The 20,489-nt window shown below is 41.5% G+C and overlaps 1 protein-coding gene across 3 annotated transcripts in view; it reads right to left on the minus strand.

Annotated features, from left to right (window-relative positions):
• Positions 1-3,503: 3,503 nt before the first annotated feature.
• LOC137421769 (solute carrier family 45 member 4) overlaps positions 3,504-20,489 on the minus strand; it is a 52,930-nt gene continuing 35,944 nt past the window's right edge. For 2 of the 3 annotated variants that reach the window (XM_068108151.2, XM_068108150.2), the window contains exons 6-10: positions 15,075-15,389; positions 14,742-14,972; positions 13,282-13,381; positions 6,231-6,436; positions 3,504-4,041 (exon numbers count right to left, since the gene is read on the minus strand). In XM_068108151.2, the coding sequence (XP_067964252.2) occupies positions 3,706-4,041; positions 6,231-6,436; positions 13,282-13,381; positions 14,742-14,972; positions 15,075-15,389 (1,188 nt within the window). In that variant the 3' untranslated portion in view covers positions 3,504-3,705. Of the gene's footprint in view, positions 4,042-6,230; positions 6,437-6,789; positions 6,901-13,281; positions 13,382-14,741; positions 14,973-15,074; positions 15,390-20,489 lie in introns of those variants that run through there. The other variant, XM_078773322.1, reaches the window with a different exon arrangement.

A 20,489-nucleotide genomic window follows, 5' to 3' on the forward strand; every position in this document is an offset into this window, starting at 1 on the left:
ACAATTTCAAAAATATTTTGACTGGACTTCTGGCAGCATTGGGCAATTTGAGATAATTAGCATGAAACAAAATGGTCGCCAAAATAACAGATTTCTTCCTGAACAAATATCCAAATAATCTTAAGTATTGTCAGGCTACTAAATATTGTATATTTCACTGAGGTCTTCACTGCATACAAGTTTGAGGTCGAATAATGGATGCATTGTTTGTATCACGTGGTTAATTTGTATAAATCCAAGATTTACAGCAGTGGCTAATTGACAGCAATTTCAAAGGCTGGAGATGGTCCTGGTGTGGATCGCCGTAGACAATTTCGATGCAGATATGGCATCTCAGAATGGTAAATTGTTACCCCATTCCTTAGAAGTTCGCATGACTCAACCAGATGTTAAAACACACCATACCTCAACTTATCCTACCTCTACATTCAAAAAAGAGTAATTATGTCTCTTCTATTGGAATTGTAGATGGTGGCTTGCAAACCGAGCCTCAAGGGCGGTGTACAGAAGCGCTTTAAAAAAATAACAATAAATACAAGGTGCAGGGAGGTGAAATTCGCTGCACATGATGTGCAATGCCCACAGAGTAAACCGAGTGTTCATTTACATCCGTAGGATGTCGAATAAATAAGGAAGATATAAGCACACCTGCTACTAGGCTGAGGCTTCAGACTTTGACACGCTCACACGGCTGCACCGTCAAATAAACTGTTCCAACCCATCATATTTGTTAGGCTTTTTACGAGTAATATAATAACTTCGCCATTTCAACGGTGGTTGTTAGGTCCATCTCCATGTTCTATGAGTAAGAGGTAGGGTATGGTGATTGAGAACGAATGCATTGAGTAAGGGTGGAGGGGAAGAACTTTGCGTACTTAATATGTCGATAGTTTTGGCAGGGGTCACCAAGGTATAAAAACGCTTCATGGAAGAGCATAAGTGTGCACCAACTATACAAGTTAGACCATGTTTATTTTGTTTATTTAGACTATTTATTTGGATTATTTTGTTTATTTAGACTATTTATTTGGACCTCATTAGACACACACCACCTACGTTTATTTAGTTAGTTTTTAGTGACGCCACCTTCTTGATAGTAGATATAGATGCTAGGTATCATTACTACTACTACTATGTGTAGGTACATAGAGGTATACCAACTCACCATTCCATAGCCTGAAAATAAGAGTGCTATACCCATATGACAAAGCAGAGATCATCACAGTCAGGTTTGTACTACTTATCCTGCATAATCATATTGGTTAAGAAGAGGAAGAACACTCTTTTTGCATCTTCAGATGCATAGGGCTGCCAAATCAGTTTATAGGCTATTGAGCACAATCCTGGACAGGTTGCCACTCCGGATACTCGGATGGCTCATTCATCCCAGCAAGCTGGACCTCAGAAGGACGACAGGCTGAGTCAACTCACCTGGTGTTAATTCAATGGCATGACAGGGGCTTGAACTCAGGACCCTGAAATCTCAAGCCAACCAGCTCAACCTTTAAACCAACACACACCAGACTTCATCTTGGATAAACTTGAGGGGAAAGAAATGACCAGGTATATGTACGAGTGTACAACAGTGAAACTTTGAGTGCATAGTGACGTTCACGCATGTTTTATATGAATGTGCAATTGGAAAACGTCTTTTGCGTATTCATGGACTGAGGATCTAGTTGTATCATTTTACTAACAATGTCATAAAAATGCTGAGATAAAGTGCTTGGAATCTCACATTATCTGACTCCACCAGCATATAAAAGCCCCTACCAAACTCCTATCAAATTTAACGACATAATGGGATGGGCACTTCGTGAGGCAGGAGGGAGATGGACTTTCGAAGAGAGCAGTAAGTAATGAAAGAGTAAGGCAGGAGAAAAAGAGGGTAGACTGCAGTTAAGGTAGGGTAGACTGCAGTTAAGATAGGAGGATTGTGTGAAGAGGGGTGTCAGAAACGTGGAGGTTGATTGAGGGAGTTGGCTAGTTAGAGGGCAGTGGAGAAGTGCTGTAGACAGAACAGAACAGGAGCTGAATAACAGTTGGCCTCACCTTATATAAAGGTATTTTGATGAAGAAGAAAAAAAAAAAAAAAAATCAGTTATTGTGCGACTGCATACTGTGAGTGTTGAACCGCCAGGAAGGTGTCCCATACAGCCATTGCTGCACATTACCGGGAGCGATAAGCACCACCTGCCACACGGTACATTACTTCTCGTTTCCACCCACTACATGGAGTCGAACTGGATGCGGTTTGGAGTAGTGAAATTACTATGTACTAGGGCATTGCCCGTACGTGGGTGCCCGTTCCTTGCCCAAAAAAAAAAAAAACGCTACCCGTACGCTCTACCCCGCCCGTACGCCCGTAAACAAAAAATAACAACGCTCTTCGCTTCCGCCCTTCGCTCTGACTGAATTGGGAGAAATAATGCGCATAAGAAATCGAATTACGTACCGTAATGGCGGTCAGCTCGTAACGCGCACACTGTCCGGAAGTTCGCATATCGCATATCTATCTATCTATCTATTAATGCCCATTTATTCAATTATCGCCAACGTATTTTGGCTTTTTGCAATTTAATCGCAAGGAAAAGTAGAAAGAGAAGAGGGAAAAAAAGAAAAGCCTTGCCTTGCTGCAAACAGCTGCTGCAAACAACAACAACATGGAAGGCTGCACTGTCCGGAAGTTGGCATATCGCAGTTACGATTATTTTAGTGTTAATGGCCAATTATTCAATTAGCGCCAACGTATTTTGGCTGTTTGCAATTTAATCGCAAGGAAAAGTAGAAAGAGAAGAGGGAAAAAAAGAAAAGCCTTGCATTAACGCATTAACGCTTGCATTGCATTAACGGTTCGGCACACGTGATAGCTCGCTGCTCTCTGATTGGTTGAAGCGTTTTTTGGACATAGCTCGGTAGGTACTTGTCCGATTAATTACAAACCTTGAAAAGGCACATCCTCGGGCCCCCAGCAATATACCTGGCAAGTTTCAAGTATATCGGACCCGTGGTTGTCGAGAAACAGCGGTCACAGACAAACACACAGACACACAGACAGACACACAGAGATTACTGGCATTATAGATAGATAATTTAGTGCTCCAACCTAATGAGCAAACGCCGTGACGTCACCGCCACGTACGTCCGCCCAGTCTGCGAAGCTCCGGAAGAGCCATCCCGCAGCACTAACGTACATCATAAACTCATTATGTTGGAGCACTAAATTATATATATATATATATATATGTTAGGGGTTTAATCATAGTTCAGTTCCGTGAGTTTAAAAAGACCAAGATCAGAGAAATTGTGCTTTTCAGACATCCCTCGCTGCAGATACATTGCAAGATGTTCCTCTGAGAGGCAATGAATAGGAATTATAGACATGTCAAGGTTCTCAAGCAACAACAACATAATCAGGCTTATTAAATATATAATGTAAACCATGAATAATAATAATCTCTAAAACCTTGAATGGGTCCATCATAATCAGATGCCAAAGCAACTTTCAATTTTCACATTCATATTTAAATTTTTAATCAAAACAAATATTCAAATGTTCATTCAATAAGCTGCGATGAGCTCCATCAAAGGCTTGTTTGATTTGTTAAAGTGCCATCTGGTTTGTGATTGTGACATCAAACTAATATGGCTCCCATAACCATCTTGGCTGGCCACTCCACCGATTATGAAAACCTGAGCAAATAATTACAAAGAAGTCTCTCTCCACTCATGGTAGGCCTGGGAAATAGAATAGGACTGAAGTTGGTCACAGGAATCATAGACATCCTCGACCATGAGCGGATGCTCAACTAGCGGCACTGCGTTCCTCTCCGGGTAAACAACGAGGAAAGCAGCGATGAAGAGGGAACAAAAAGAAAAGAAAGCACTTGTGATGGGAAGGACACGCACTGAGCCGTACATATCCACCATGAAGCTGAACGAAGTGGCGACCAAGATCTGTGAGATGTACACTTGTGAGACCAAGATGGCACAGTCAATGCCATAGCCACGGTTGGTTCCAACGAGACTTTTCTTCACAAACTGGGGATGGGACATGGGACGAAATTGTGATCTTTCTTGCTCACTAGGAGAAACTCTTAGGGTCTTGTGCTGAGCATAAGTAACCGACATCCGAGGTTTTTCCCATGAATCTAATTTTAACCTGGATTGGCCTGTTAGTGTTGCCATATAAACCAATGCCAGGATGTATGGAACCCTAGGTTGAAATACCATATGTTTTTGTCTATTGTCATCTCCTAATGTCCCTGTGGTGAAATATGTTGTAATGCCTCGAGCTGAGTGAAGAGACAATCCGCGTGAAGGGACGACCTTGAGGGAGCTCATATAAACTGTGTCCATTCGGTGCGCTTGTTCTGTGTGGCATTCTTGTGTGGCATTCTGTATCTCCAGCGCTGTAGACTGCTGAGATTAACAGGTGCGTAATTGCTTGCTGCAAGAAACTAGAAAGAGATGTATGTTTGATTGCTTTCTTTATGGAACTAATAGTCAGCATTCTTGTGTTGTAGGAATGGGTAGAGAAATAGTTCAATAAAGCCTCATTTCTTGCGAGCGATTTGAGTTTGATTCCACAACAGTCCTCGTAATCCATGTAAAAGTACATGTCTCCTAATGTCTTTGTCCACCATGTGATACATGAAAAAGCTCCACTGCAGTATGTGAAGAAGATCACTATAACAAATTGAATCATCACAGAACAATGGCACTGAGGCCTTGCTGTACTTACAGGGGGCCACAAGGCCTAAAGACAAATTAATTAACTCTTCATATTGAAAGATTTGTGAGATCTCAGCTAGAAAATTTGCTTAGATATTAAACTTAATTCCAAAAAGACCCAGACAACTTTGGTTGTTAATATATTTAGAACCACAAATGATACAATGATACCCTTTGGTTTAGGGTTAGGGTTAGGTTAGGGTTTATATGATACAGAAACTCAAAGTTTTGCACACCATCAATACACTTCAATGTGAGTTCCGTTTGTCGTGCATAGGACATCAAGGCAGTACACGAGTTCCTGCCATGTTCAGCTCAGCATGTTAGAGTCCACCAGTGCGCATGCAGCTGTGATCTGATAATGAAGATCCTGCAGGTGTCAAAGACCACATCTTTGACAACTCCGACAGAAAAAAAATCAAGGAAATGTTTCATTCAGGACGGCTTGAACGACTAAGGCCCAATGAGGGGAAGTGCCGCCCTTTAGAGAAATGACATCGGGTTGCAGTTCTTCAATCTGTGGGAAGGCGAATCCTTCCCACATGTTCATGTAAATTGTTGAGGTCATTGTATCCTCCACAAAGAAAAACAGACCCACCAAGGGGTCACGGAGAAGGCCACACCACACATTGACCTTTGGACTGTCTGTGTTCAATGACCACGTGGGGGGTTTGCAGAGCTCCAAGTCCTCACATTGTGTCGGTTGACCTTTCCCGCTACATGAAAGCAACCTTCGTCTGTAAACATGACCTTTTTCCGATACTCATCATCCTCTATGTGACTGAGCATTTCCAAGGCAAAGGTCGTGCATTTGGGTCCGTAATTTGTTTTGAGTTCCTGCAGAATCTGCACCTTATAGACATAAAGATTCAGTCTTTTATTCAAAATCCTGTGTACATTGGTGGTTTGTAGTCCCAGTTCTCTGAATGCCCTTCGAATTGATTTTCTGGGAATTTAGTGAAATGATTCACAAACACGTTCAACATCTGCTGCACTTGTGCTTGGTCGACCAATTCTCTTCTGTTTCTGACAACTTAGTCTCCTTGAACCACCCTCTGATCGTCGCATTGGACAGAAACCTTGTACTCCTTCCATACCTTGTACAGAAATTATGCTGAACTTGCATGTCGAATCTCGTCTCGATGAACCATTAGACACACTGAGCTTTCTCCTGTGGGGTCGCCATTTTATTTAACATCAACCCACCAAACCTGAAAATAAAGAAAACTTTGAGTTTCTGTATCATATAAAACAAAGGGTATCATTGTATCATTTGTGGTACAAAATATATTAACAATAAAATTTGTCCAGGTCTTTTGGGAACACCCGGTGTATGTGTTATTCAATCGCATAGAAAACTTTGAGAGAAATTTCTGATTAAATACAGCAAAACAATCACAGGGGAAAAAAAATTGGAATACATTTAAAAGGAAATTTATAATAATAATGATGAAAAAATCTCAGCTCTTGAAGCTGTGCACAAGTTCAGCACCTACCGCTTGGTCTTCATGGTAAAGGCCCAGGAGGGCGTAAGGGCAGTACAACATGCTCATGTAGAAGAATCCCGTTGTGGACATCATCACAGTGGAGATGTAAACATTGGGGAACATCGCCATGATAGACGATCCAATGAAAAAGCTGAACGTGCTCATGCAATAGATAGTCTTGATGCTGAGGCCTTGCCCAAACTTCTGAAACAAGGCTGCACCGCAAGTGAGGGGCAAATACGAGAGGGAAATTAATGAGGTGGGGATTAGAGGGTCAGCATCATTAGTTCAACCTCTCCAAAGGGAAGTGTACATCAATGTGAAAGTGTTGGGTCGCACAATAAGTTGAAACACTTAGTCGTATGAATTGGAAATGTTGCACAACTAATCGAGTTACAAAATGCTGTTTAATTTGGAGTGCCATTTCACAATTGTGCAGGGCTAGCAGATTCGTTTACAGGTATGTAAACTCACCTCTGAGCTGTCTAGCCTTGGTTTGAATCTTGGCCCAGCTAGCTATAAACTGTCATCCTGGTGCTTCGCCGGCAGAGGATTCATCAATGTCTTCGCCGACTCTCGGATGGGCGTTAAACTGAACGCCCCATCTGCCGGAATTAGTTGGTGGACGTAAAGATCCCACGGTGTCCTTTGCGAAGTGCAGGTGAGCTATCGCTGGCTCCTGGAACAAATTACAAATTTGGAACAAAATTTGGAACAAACCTGGAACAAAGCCCGCTCCCTTTATTTATTGTATATTATATGGGTCTGTGCCTGTTCTCGTGTGTAATGTGTAAGAACATTTGCTCGCTCTTACACGAGCCTTGACTCTCTATACAAAAAATAAAATTCTGCTCTAACCTACAGGGAGCACTGCATCAGCAGCACAGCTGTATCCCCAGCAGATGATGCGACCCACAGCCCATGCAGTGTACAAAAGAACAATAACTGTACACTGAAGGTCTTGGTTTCAAGCACGTACAAGGTTTTTCGACAATAATTGAAAAAGAGGAAGGAGGTAAAATGTCACACGAGCCTTCATAAAAAGTCTGAAATCATCCATTCATTATTTATTTTACTTACAAATGATGTCACAAATGATCATCAAGGAAGTGGTATCCTAAAATGTGTCTTTTCTAGATTTCAGGAATGGAATTTTTTTTTTAGATCGCAGAAATATAAAAATTTTCAGAGGCTCAGAGTGATCAGTCCTAGCTTACAACTTAGTTATTTCTCGCAGGATATTTTAAATGACGTCATCAACAAAGTGATATTCAAAGTTATTGTATTTATACATCATAGGAATATGAAGTCGTAGAAAAGTAAAAATTTCACACAGACCCTTCTCCCTTAAATTTTACCCTTCTCCTTCCCCCCTTTCCCTTCTCCCTTCTCCCCACCCCTCTTCCCTCCCACCCCATATATCCTCCCTTACCTCTCCCTTCTCCCTCCTCTCCCTTAATGTTCCTGTCACAAAGTAACACTATGTTGCCTGGAAACGCCAGGTACCTTTGCTTTGCTTGTCTGTAATAATAAAAGGCAGTGTGTGTGTGTCTCCTCCATAACACTGAAACAATGAAACCTAGTGGTCCCAAACTTTGCATGCACATGAAGGGAACTCAAAGGGAGTGTATGAATGAAAAATGGATGTTTGGCTAAATGTAATTGCCCATTCTTTGAATATAATTAATGGGAGTGCACTCTACAGGCTGCTTTTGCAAGCCATGACAATACAGTAGACAGCGCTCCTTTTTTATGTATGCGTCACAATGGCCTCACACCCTAATTTTAACTCCAATTCGATATCTGTTTTCATCCCTGGTATTCGTGAAAGCAGATTAAGACTCGGTGAAAAAAAATTCTGTGAAATTTGTGAATTCTAATTATTGGTTCACGAGTTATCAAACAGAGTGACCACTATATTCGTCATGGGTGTGTGTGTGTGTCTGTCTGTCCGCAGCATAACTACCCGATGATATCATCCAATCTTGATGAAACATGGGTGGGAGGTTGATATCATGATCTAGTTGTGTCCTGCCTAGAGTGGGCGTATTGCGCCCATTGTGGGCGGAGCCACGCCCAAAAAAGATGTCTTTTTAGGGGGTAATCAAGTTCAAGCTACATCTTCTCCGAGGGGTTTGGTGGAATTTGGCAGGGGTTTCGATATTTGGTTCGGCCAATGTCATGTGACTAGCCCCACGTAGCTCGATTTTTTCATTTTCGCCCCAAGGTCAATGTCACAAGGTCACGAAATTTAGAAAAGTCGATTTTTGATGGTTTTATTACATTGTTCGCTTCCTGATAGGGTGAAATGTCGTACATGATCTTATATTATCACATACATCATGAAATACAAGTTTTCCAACAAATTTCAGAATGTTCGACCTTTGACCTTTGAAGGTCACAAAGGTCAAATTTTCAAAGTTGTCGGAATTGAACCGAGTTTTCGGTATTGTGTAGCTAACTAACCTCATAACGCAGCGCATTGGGGCCCTTTGTAAATAGGCATGTACACTGCATGTCAGGGGCCGACACCTGCCACGACACCTGCCACGACACCTGCCACCTGCCCCGACACCCCAGTCCAGGCCTGTTTTGGTTATAGTCCGTCCTTTGTCATTGAATACCGCTCGCTCGTGAACCATCTCGTCTCCTGACTTGTTTATATTAAAATAACTACCACGATGCTATGAATTGCTCTGAAAGGGGTACTATCAACCATTTAGTTGCTATGCATTAATTGTGAGATGAAAGATAGACAGCCACGGATAAATGCACAGAAAAATAAATGCACAGAAATAAATAAATAAATGCATGGAAACAAATAAATAAATACAGACCCGATTCGGTAACATAAAATGAACTTAATACAGGACAACTCAGGAGACGACGATGGTTCACGAGCGAGCGGTATTCAATGACAAAGGACGGACTATAACTGAAACAGGCCCGGACAGGCCAGGCCCGGAAATGTCAAAACGAAGGTTACTGACCTTGAAATGAGATAGAAAATAATGTATAATCAGTTATGAAGTTAGTTTTTTTTTTTTTTTTTTTTTTTTGTTGTATACAAGATCGAGGCTCGTGAAGGAGCGAACATTTATCACACAGAAAGACAAACCGACAAACCGACACATAACCGACAAACCGACACATAAAACAAAAAGCATCGGGAGCGGTAGACAAGATGGGGAGAGAGGGGGAAGGACACAAACACAACATTTGAGAGCAGGAACCGAGAGACATGGAGACATCGAGAGATCTGTGGGAGGGAGAGGGCTTTGGGGGGCAGGCATGGGAAAGGGGGTGGGAGAGGCATAAAACATATGGACACTGCCAGGACTACCGGGAAAGAAGTTGGAATTACAAACAAGGTGGATCTGGGGTGAATTAGTGGGGGTAGAAAAGATCAAGGTTTTGGATGGGGGAAGATAAGAGATGGTGGTGAACAGCTGTTTTAAAGACCTGGAGGGAGGAGTGGGATTGAAGGGAGTGTGGGAGTTTGTTCCAGAGGCGGGAGAAAAGAGGAATGAAGGAGTGAAGGTGAGCAGAGAGCCGAGATTTTGGCAGTTTAACCATCAGAGGCTTGCTGGCAGATCTTGTGCGACCTGTAGGAATATTTGGGGGACAGAGCACAGAGAGAGCTGGGGGAGCAAGGCCGGAGAGGAGTCGGTAGAAGACAGAAAGACCACCTACCTGCCTGCGGTGAGTGAGTGAAAGGCCCTCAGAGATAGCTTCATCGCGGGAGATTCCAATGATTCTGAAAGCTTTGGTTTCAACAGCGTGAAGCCGAGCTAGGTGTGAGGCAGGAGCACCAGCCCATAGGGGAGAACAGTATTCCATTGAGCTGCGGATGAAAGCCTTGTATGTGGTGAGGAGCTCAGGTGTGCCTAGGAAGGACTTTGCACGATGGAGGATGCCCAGTCGGCGACTGGCTTTGCAGGCCAGCTTGGAAATGTGGTTTTCCCAAGAAAGATCATGGCAGATAGTGAGACCCAAAAGCTTGAGCGACAGAACTTCTTGGAGAGGATTGTTGAGAAAGTAGATGGGAGGGTTGTCCAGTCGATCTTTTCGGAGAGACATAGTAAGAGTGTGAGATTTGTCAGGATTGAAAGACATGTTCCACTTGTTTGACCAGTCTATGATTTTGTCCAGGTCTTCAGAGAGTGAGGAGGCTGCAGACTGCCGATCTGAGGGAAGAGGAATGGAGCGGCAGAGAGTGGAGTCATCAGCAAAGAGATAGAGAGGATTTTCTAGAGAGTCGGAGAGATCATTGATAAAGACCAGAAAAAGCACAGGGCCCAGCACACTGCCTTGGGGAACTCCAGCCTGAACAGGAAGGGGAGATGAGAGAAATCCATTCAGGGCCACACGTTGACTACGACCATAGATGAAGTCCGCAAGCCCTGCATGGAGATCCCTGCATAGTTAGCTACACAATACCGAAAATTCTGTGAAAAATGAAAAAAAAAAAATGGAGCTCCGTGGGGCTAGACACATGACATTGGCCTAACCAAATATCGAAACCCCTGTCAGATTCCAGCAACTCCCTCGGAGAAGATGTAGCTTGAACTCGATTACCCCCTAAAAAGACATCTTTTTCGGGCGTGGCTCCGCCCACAATGGGCGCAATTAGCCCACTCTAGGCAGGACACAACTATATCATGATATCAACCTCCCACCCAAGTTTCATCAAGATCGGATGATATCATCGGGTAGTTATGCTGCAGACAGACAGACACACACACACACACACACACACACACACACACACACACACACACACACACACACACACACACACACACACACACACACACACACAGACAGACAGACACACACACATGATGAATATAGTGGTCACTTGATAACTCGTGAACCAATATAAAACCTAAGCACGAACATTGAACATTCCGTCATTCATGCAAAATTGGGGGGTCCAGTACCGCATATAGAGTCTGGCCATCGATTGTTCTACTCGTACAGAGCGATCCAGCTGCGTCATTGGTCAATCTGCATCACATGGAATTCCATGTAGCAATTTTGCCTCCAAAGCAAGTTATTTCCAGGCTCGCGTTCACACAGAAGTGCCGTTTTATACAAAAATTCACTCGATTTGAATGAAATTATAGTATGCTGCGCAGCATGGGGCTGCTCTGTTCGACCAGGGAATAGCCAAATAATACACAGGTTCCCCCTTGTGACAATGGAAAATGTGCGATTTGGACAGCTAAACTGTGCAGACTTGGATGTATCCGCTCTGCCTACTCGTTTTTGTGTTGGGTATGTACCGAATTAGGATCGTTCTTTCATGTTTCATGATCCAATTGAATGTTGTATCACGACTCGATATTGTTATAAACAAACTACAGTAAAACTCGTCAGATGCCCACATGCCTTCAACTTATGGGAGGTGAATGCAACCAAAGTATTTCGCTCAAATGTTCTGATCATTCGTTGTCTCTTTCTTTCATTCTTGCATTGCACTTGAAATTTCCTGCTTTTACCACATCCTGTCTCGTTGAAGATAATATTCATTATCGTGGCGTACATGTTCGTTGGTTGATTCGTCTGGAACACCAAATTCCATGGAGAACCACCATAGATTGCTGTTTTTAGTTTGATTGCTGTGAGAATCTCTCGAGCGGTCCCATTATCAAATTATAGACTGTACATTACCCTTTTAAAAACTCCATTATGCCTAGCGTTGCGAAAATTTGTAATGCAACCAAGTTCAAATCGTACGAGCAGCCAAACAATCGATATTATAGCCTTCAGGTTAATCTCAGATTATAAGGAATGTCACCATCAATGGTCTGAGTAATTTACAAGGTTGTGGATGGTGTACTTTTTAAATAATGAGTTATTTAGCATGCCGATGTTGATCGACGCCTACAGTGCATTCAGAAAGTATTCAGACCCCTTCACTTTTTTCACATTTTGTTATGTTGCAGCCTTATGCTGAAATCGTTTAAATTCATTTTTTTCCCTCATCAATTTACACTCAATACCCCATAATGACAAAGAGAAAACAGGATTTTAGAAAGTTTTGCAAATTTATTAAAAAGAAAAAACTGAAATATCACATTGACGTAAGCATTCATACCCTTTGCTATGACACTTGAAATTTAGCTCAGGTGCTTCCCATTTCTCTTGATCATCTTTGAGATGTTTCCACACCTTGATTGGAGTCCACCTGTGGTAAATTCAATTGATTGGACATGATTTGGAAAGACACACACCTGTCTATATAAGGTCTCACAGCTGACAATGCATATCAGAGCAAAAACCAAGCCATGAGGTCGAAGGAACTGCCTGCAGGGCTCAGAGACAGGATTGTGTCGAGGCACAGATCTGGAGAAGCCCACAAAAAAAAATCTCTGCTGCATTGAAGGTTCCCAAGAGCACAGTGGCCTCCATAATTCTTAAATGGAAGCAGTTTGGAACAACCAGGACTCTTCCTAGAGCTGGCCGCCCGGCCAAACTGAGCAGTCGGGGGAGAAGAGCCTTGGTAAGAGAGGTGACCAAGAACCCGATGGTCACTCTGGCTGAGCTCCAGAGATCCTGTGTGGAGATGGGAGAAACTTCAAGAAGGACAAACATCAATGCAACACTTCACCGATCTGGGCTTTATGGCAGAGTGGCCAGACGGAAGCCTCTCCTCAGTGAAAGACACATGAAAGCCCGCTTGGAGTTTGCAAAAAAGCACCTAAAGGACTCTCAGACTGAGACTACTAGTGCGCAGTCTCTGCTCGTGCTCGGTTGGAAGGCAAGATGGTGCCTGGTAACGGGTTGGCCAGACTCTATATATATATGGCACTGGAGGAGGTAAGGGGGGGAAGCGTGGTGTACTTTCTGGTGCCGGTGAATTGTGGGCCTAAGTAAACTTACACATAATGGGAAAATGCTTCTGAAGAATGAATCCACTTCCTTGTGGATATTAACAGATCCTTAGCAACACTTATCTGCTAACACTATGTTTTTAATGTTGCAAACACATATGAAATCATCCGAGGCTTTTCTCATATCAATATAATATTCAATAAAGAAGTAGAAGAAATACCTGACAGGACAGACGTGGTAGAAGAGCAAAAGACAAGGCCCCAACAACCCATCTGGACCCCACTGTTGTAGAGGTCAATATCTGTGGAATTGTCTGGAGCCTGCATTCAACAACAGGTAACATGTGAAGGAATCAGTCAAAAGGGAGCAAAAAGGAGTGGCAATCAGCCCGGATTTGGAAATCACACTATAAATAGGCTTGGGCACACATGTTTTTTTGTGTCAAACCAGGCCTCAGGCAGAACCTCTTTCACACTGCAGAAAGGATGTGAAAATTTGCACTGTTTCCTTTGCCATCTGCATGGGTACAAATTAAATTCAAGAAAACTCAAATAAAGAAGTGCAGACTCAGTGGGACAGACAAGTGGCCTTGTGGCTGAAATATCTGCTTTGAGTCTGGGAGGTCAGCAAGCTCAACCATGACCGCTACATACCAAATATATTAAAATGGTATGTGCTACTTCCCTGCTCGGCACTCAGCATTTAGAGGACTAGGGCATGCCCGTACGTGGGTGCCCGTTCCTTGCCAAAATAAATAAATAACGCTACCCGTACGCTCTACCCCGCCCGTACGCCCGTAAACAAAAAAAACAACGCTCTTCGCTTCCGCCCTTCGCTCTGACTGAATTGGGAGAAATAATGCGCATAAGAAATCGAGAAATTATTATTTTCTCCGGAAGAAATCGAATTACGAACCGTAATGGCGCACGCGCTCGGCTCGGCTCGCTCTCACATCGGCCACGCCTACGCAATAACGCGTTCTGTGATTGGCTGCTGGAAGTGCAGTCTTCACTGTCCGGAAGGTCGCAAATCGCAGTTACGATGAATCGCAAATTAGTTTTAATTAGTTTTAAAACATAGTTTAACGGCAACATAGTTTTCCAACATGAAATAAATGAATACGCTCTCAAATGTGCCGTCCGAGGCAGAGTCTGTTCGCCACGTTCGGCACACGTGATAGCTCGCTGCTCTCTGATTGGTTGAATCGTTTTTTGGACATAGCTCGGTAACTACTTCTCCGATTAATATGAAACCTTGAAAAGGCACATCCTCGGGTCCCCAGCAATATACCTGGCAAGTTTCAAGTATATCGGACCCGTGGTTGTCGAGAAACAGCGGTCACAGACATACAGACATACAAACATACAAACATACAAACATACAAACATACAAACATACAAACATACACACAGAGATTACTGGAATTATAGATAGATAGAGGATAGAGCATGGACAAACCACAGAGGTTTGAATCCCTTGGGAAGTTAGATTTCTGTCATAAAGTCCCCTTCCGACAACAGAGAGAAAAGCACCGCCACTTGATGTGCTGCCGGCACCTAGTACGTTCCGGGAAGTAACTTGTTGCCTCATATGTTATGAACATGACTAAAACATAACCTGACTATTATGACCATGACTAAAACACAAATAAAGGTGCTTTAATCGACAACCACAGCCTACCGTAGGCTTTCCACCATATACTGTCTGGCCCATGAAGTCAGTGTATCCCAGAGAAAAGGTAAGCAAGGTGAACCATGTGAAAAGATTGCAGATGCACAGACGCCAAAGTTCACGAGGCAAGTGCCGCATACTCTTCCACAGAACTCGCACAGAGTTGTCATCGTCCAGCTGTTCATGCAGGCCATTTGTATCACATCCCTCTTCGAGTGAATTACAAGCTCCACTGCCAGGCTGAAAAAGAGAGATCAACATTTATTTTTTTTAAGTACGGCATACCTTTTCACAACAAAAAAAATTCCAAAGTCTGCAATGCTCTTGATAGCACAATCTTACCATAGCTTGTGCATTCAGATTCTGAGCACTGCTCCGCTGTTGCGCTGCTTGGCTTCGACTGGAATCGTAAACATTGCAGCTCAAAGATCGCTTGATGTGGATCCGAGGTGTTCGAGGACAGACCTGTCGATGCAATGGCCAGCAAACATGGAGAGAATGGGTGGAAGGAACGTTGTACAAATTCTTCACGTTGTGATTTGTAGAATGGATGCATCCACTGCTGCATTTCATTCCGAGGTCACTGCTTCCTGAGAAAGTTTCAGGTTGTTGCATGTGTGTCCACCGATATATTCTTCTGTGACACTTGCAGTGTATCTGGATGACAAAACAAAAGATCATAACTCGAATAATTATTGCACTTTTTAAGTGGAGAATCTGTCCATGTGTGTGGCACACTTCATTATAAAGAGTTTGTGGTGTCATAGCATAATAAAAATGGGACTGCTGAAAAACTATTAATCGATTTACTTGGTTGGAAAGCTAGTAATCGATGTACTTGGTTGGAAAGCTAATAATCGATTTACTTGGTTGGAAAGCTAATAATCGATTTTTTTGGTTTGAAAGTTAATAATCGATGCACTTGTTTGGAAAGCGAATAATCGATTTACTTGGTTTGAAAGTTAATAATTATTAACTTATATATATATATATATATATATATATATATATATATATATATATATATATATATATATATATATATATATATATATATATAATCGATGCACTTGTTTGGAAAGCGAATAATCGATTTACTTGGTTGGAAAGCTGATAATCGATTTACTTTGTTGGAAAGCCAATAATCGATTTAATTGGTTGAAAAGCTAATAATCGATGTGCATGGTTCAAAAGCTAATAATCGATGTGCTTGGTTGAAAAGCTAATAATCTATGTACTTGGTTGGAAAGCTGATAATCGATTTACTTTGTTGGAAAGCCAATAATCGATTTAATTGGTTGAAAAGCTAATTATCGATGTGCTTGGTTGAAAAGCTAATAATCGATGTGCTTGGTTGGAAAGCTAATAAATCTATGTACTTGGTTGGAAAGCTGATAATCGATTTACTTTGTTGGAAAGCCAATAATCGATTTAATTGGTTGAAAAGCTAATAATCGATGTGCTTGGTTGAGAAGCTAATAATCGATGTGCTTGGTTGGAAAGGTAATAATCGGTGTGCTTGGTTGGAACGCTAATAATCCATGTACATGGTTGGAAAACTAGTAATCGATGTCTTGTTTGGAAAGCTAATAATCTTTGTGCTTGTTTGGAAAGCTAATTATCGGTTTATTGGTTTGAAAGCTAATAATCGATGAACTTGTTTGGAAAGCTAATAATAATCGATTTATTGGGTTAAATAAAAATAAAATAACCACCTTTAGAGGCCATTTTTCCCCGCAAAGCGGGGGTTGGCCTTTTTCGGGAACCGTGGTTGTTGTTTTTTGTTTTTTTGGTCCCCTTTTTGAAGCAATGTTTTACGGCCGGATGCCCTTCCTGACGCCAACCCTTTTTGCCGCCTTTAACGACAAACAGGGAATTACCAGTGAACTGGTACTCAATTAGCCGACCTCGGAAGGATGACAGGCTGAGTCAACCCCCCTGGCGTTAATTCAGCGATCGACCGGGATTACGAACCCAGGATCCTAGGATCCTAAGCCGGCACCCTAACTCGATCCACCTAATAATCGATTTACTTGGTTGGAAAGCTAATAATCGATTTATTGGTTTGAAAGCAAATAATCGATGTACTTGGTTGGAAAGGAAAAAATCAATGCACTTCGTTGGAAAGCTAATAATCAATTTACTTGGTTGGAAAGCTAATCATCGATTCACTTGGTTGGACAGCTAATAATCGATTTACTTGGTTGGAAAGCTAATAATCGATTTACTTGGTTGGAAAGCTAATAATCGATTTACTTGGTTGGAAAGCTAATAATCGATTTACTTGGTTGGAAAGCTAATAATCGATTTACTTGGTTGGAAAGCTAATAATCGATTTACTTGGTTGGAAAGTTAATAATCGATTTACTTGGTTGGAAAGCTAATAATCAATTTACTTGGTTGGAAAGCTAATAATCGATTTACTTGGTTGGAAAGCTAATAATCGATTTACTTGGTTGGAAAGCTAATAATCGATTTACTTGGTTGGAAAGCTAATAATCGATTTACTTGGTTGGAAAGCTAATAATCAATTTACTTGTTTGGAATGCTAATAATCGATTTACTTGGTTGGAAAGCTAATAATCGATTTATTGGTTTGAAAGCAAATAATCGATGTACTTGGTTGGAAAGGAAAAAATCAATGCGCTTCGTTGGAAAGCTAATAATCGATTTACTTGGTTGGAAAGCTAATCATCGATTTACTTGGTTGGACAGCTAATAATCGATTTACTTGGTTGGAAAGCTAATAATCGATTTACTTGGTTGGAAAGCTAATAATCGATTTACTTGGTTGGAAAGCTAATAATCGATTTACTTGGTTGGAATGCTAATAATCGATTTATTGGTTTGAAAGCTAATAATCGATTTTACATGGTTGGAAAGCAAAAAATCAATGCGCTTCGTTGGAAAATCCTGACATGTCTTTCAATCCTGACAAATCTCACACTCTTACTATGTCTCTCCGAAAAGATCGACTGGACAACCCTCCCATCTACTTTCTCAACAATCCTCTCCAAGAAGTTCTGTCGCTCAAGATTTTGGGTCTCACTATCTGCCATGATCTTTCTTGGGAAAACCACATTTCCAAGCTGGCCTCCAAAGCCAGTCGCCGACTGGGCATCCTCCGTCGTGCGAAGTCCTTCCTCGGCACACCTGAGCTCCTCACCACATACAAGGCTTTCATCCGCAGCTCAATGGAATACTGTTCTCCCCTATGGGCCGGTGCTCCTGCCTCACACCTAGCTCGGCTTCACGCTGTTGAAACCAAAGCTTTCAGAATTATTGGAATCTCCCGCGATGAAGCTATCTCTGAGGGCCTTTCACTCACTCACCGCAGGCAGGTAGGTGGTCTTTCTGTCTTCTACCGACTCCTCTCCGGCCTTGCACCCCCAGCTCTCTCTGTGCTCTGTCCCCCAAATATTCCTACAGGTCGCACAAGATCTGCCAGCAACCCTCTGATGGTTAAACTGCCGAAATCTCGGCTCTCCGCTCACCTTCACTCTTTCATTCCTCTTTTCTCCCGCCTCTGGAACAAACTACCTCACTCCCTTCAATCCCACTCCTCCCTCCAGGTCTTTAAAACAGCTGTTCACCACCATCTCTTATCTTCCCCCATCCAAAACCTTGATCTTTTCTACCCCCGCTAATTCACCCCAGATCCACCTTGTTTGAAATTCCAACTTCTTTCCTGTAAGTCCTGGCAGGGTCCATATGTTTTATACCTCTCCCACTGCCCCCTTCCCACGCCCCCCCCCCCCAAAGCCCTCGCCCTCTCTCAGATCTCTCGATGTCTCCATGTCTCTCGGTCCCTGCTCTCAAATGTTGTGTTTGTGTCCTTCCCCCTCTCTCCCCATCTTGTCTACCGCTCCCTATGTTATATGTTTTATGTGTCGGTTTGTCTTTCTGTGTGATTAATGTTCGCTCTTTCACGAGCCTCGAACTTGTATACAAAAAAAAAAAAAAAAACAAACAAAAAAAAAACTATTAATCGATTTACTTGGTTGGAAGGCTTATAATCGATTCATTAGTTTGAAAGCTAATAATCGATTTTATGTGGTTGGAAAGCTAATAATCTATGTACTTGGTTGGAAAGCTAATAATCGATTTACTTGGTTGGAAAGCTGATAATCGATTTACTTGGTTGGAAAGCTAATAAACGATTTACTTGGTTGGAAAGCTAATAATCGATGTACTTGGTTGGAAAGCTAATAAACGATTTACTTGGTTGGAAAGCTAATAATCGATTTACTTGGTTGGAAAGCTAATAAACGATTTACTTGGTTGGAAAGCTAATAAACGATTTACTTGGTTGGAAAGCTAATAATCGATTTACTCGGTTGGAAAGCTAATAATCGATTTACTTGGTTGGAAAGCTAATAATCGATTTACTTGGTTGGAAAGCTAATAATCGATTTACTTGGTTGGAAAGCTAATAATCGATTTACTTGGTTGGAAAGCTAATAATCGATTTACTTGGTTGGAAAGCTAATAATCAATTTACTTGGTTGGAAAGCTAATAATCGATTTACTTGGTTGGAAAGCTAATAATCAATTTACTTGGTTGGAATGCTAATAATCGATTTATTGGTTTGAAAGCTAATAATCGATTTTACGTGGTTGGAAAGCAAAAAATCAATGCGCTTCATTGGAAAACTAATAACCGATTTACTTGGTTGGAAGGCTAATAATCGATTCATTGGTTTGAAAGCTAATAATCGATTTTATGTGGTTGGAAAGCTAATAATCGATGTACTTGGTTGGAAAGCTAATAATCGATTTACTTGGTTGGAAAGCTGATAATCGATTTACTTGGTTGGAAGGCTAATAATCGATTCATTGGTTTGAAAGCTAATAATCGATTTTATGTGGTTGGAAAGCTAATAATCGATTCATTGGTTTGAAAGCTAATAATCGATTTTATGTGGTTGGAAAGCTAATAATCGATTCATTGGTTTGAAAGCTAATAATCGATTTTATGTGGTTGGAAGGCTAATAATCGATTCATTGGTTTGAAAGCTAATAATCGATTTTATGTGGTTGGAAAGCTAATAATCTATGTACTTGTTTGGAAAGCTAATAATCGATTTACTTGGTTGGAAAGCTGATAATCGATTTACTTGGTTGGAAAGCTGATAATCGATTTACTTGGTTGGAAAGCTAATAAACGATTTACTTGGTTGGAAAGCTAATAATCGATTTACTTGGTTGGAAAGCTGATAATCGATTTACTTGGTTGGAAAGCTAATAAACGATTTACTTGGTTGGAAAGCTAATAATCGATGTACTTGGTTGGAAAGCTAATAATCGATTTACTTGGTTGGAAAGCTGATAATCGATTTACTTGGTTGGAAAGCTAATAAACGATTTACTTGGTTGGAAAGCTGATAATCGATTTACTTGGTTGGAAAGCTAATAATCGATTTACTTGGTTGGAAAGCTGATAATCGATTTACTTGGTTGGAAAGCTAATAAACGATTGACTTGGTTGGAAAGCTAATAATCTATGTACTTGGTTGGAAAGCTAATAATCGATTTACTTGGTTGGAAAGCTAATAATCGATTTAGTTGGTTGGAAAGCTAATAAACGATTTACTTGGTTGGAAAGCTAATAATCGATTTACTTGGTTGGAAAGCTGATAATCGATTTACTTGGTTGGAAAGCTGATAATCAATTTACTTGGTTGGACAGCTAATAATCGATTTACTTGGTTGGAAAGCTAATAATCGATTTACTTGGTTGGAAAGCTAATAATCGAT

Source organism: Myxine glutinosa, chromosome 2, assembly GCF_964187855.1.
Source record: "Myxine glutinosa chromosome 2, kmMyxGlut1.1, whole genome shotgun sequence".
Classification (NCBI taxonomy): Eukaryota; Metazoa; Chordata; class Myxini; order Myxiniformes; family Myxinidae; genus Myxine; species Myxine glutinosa.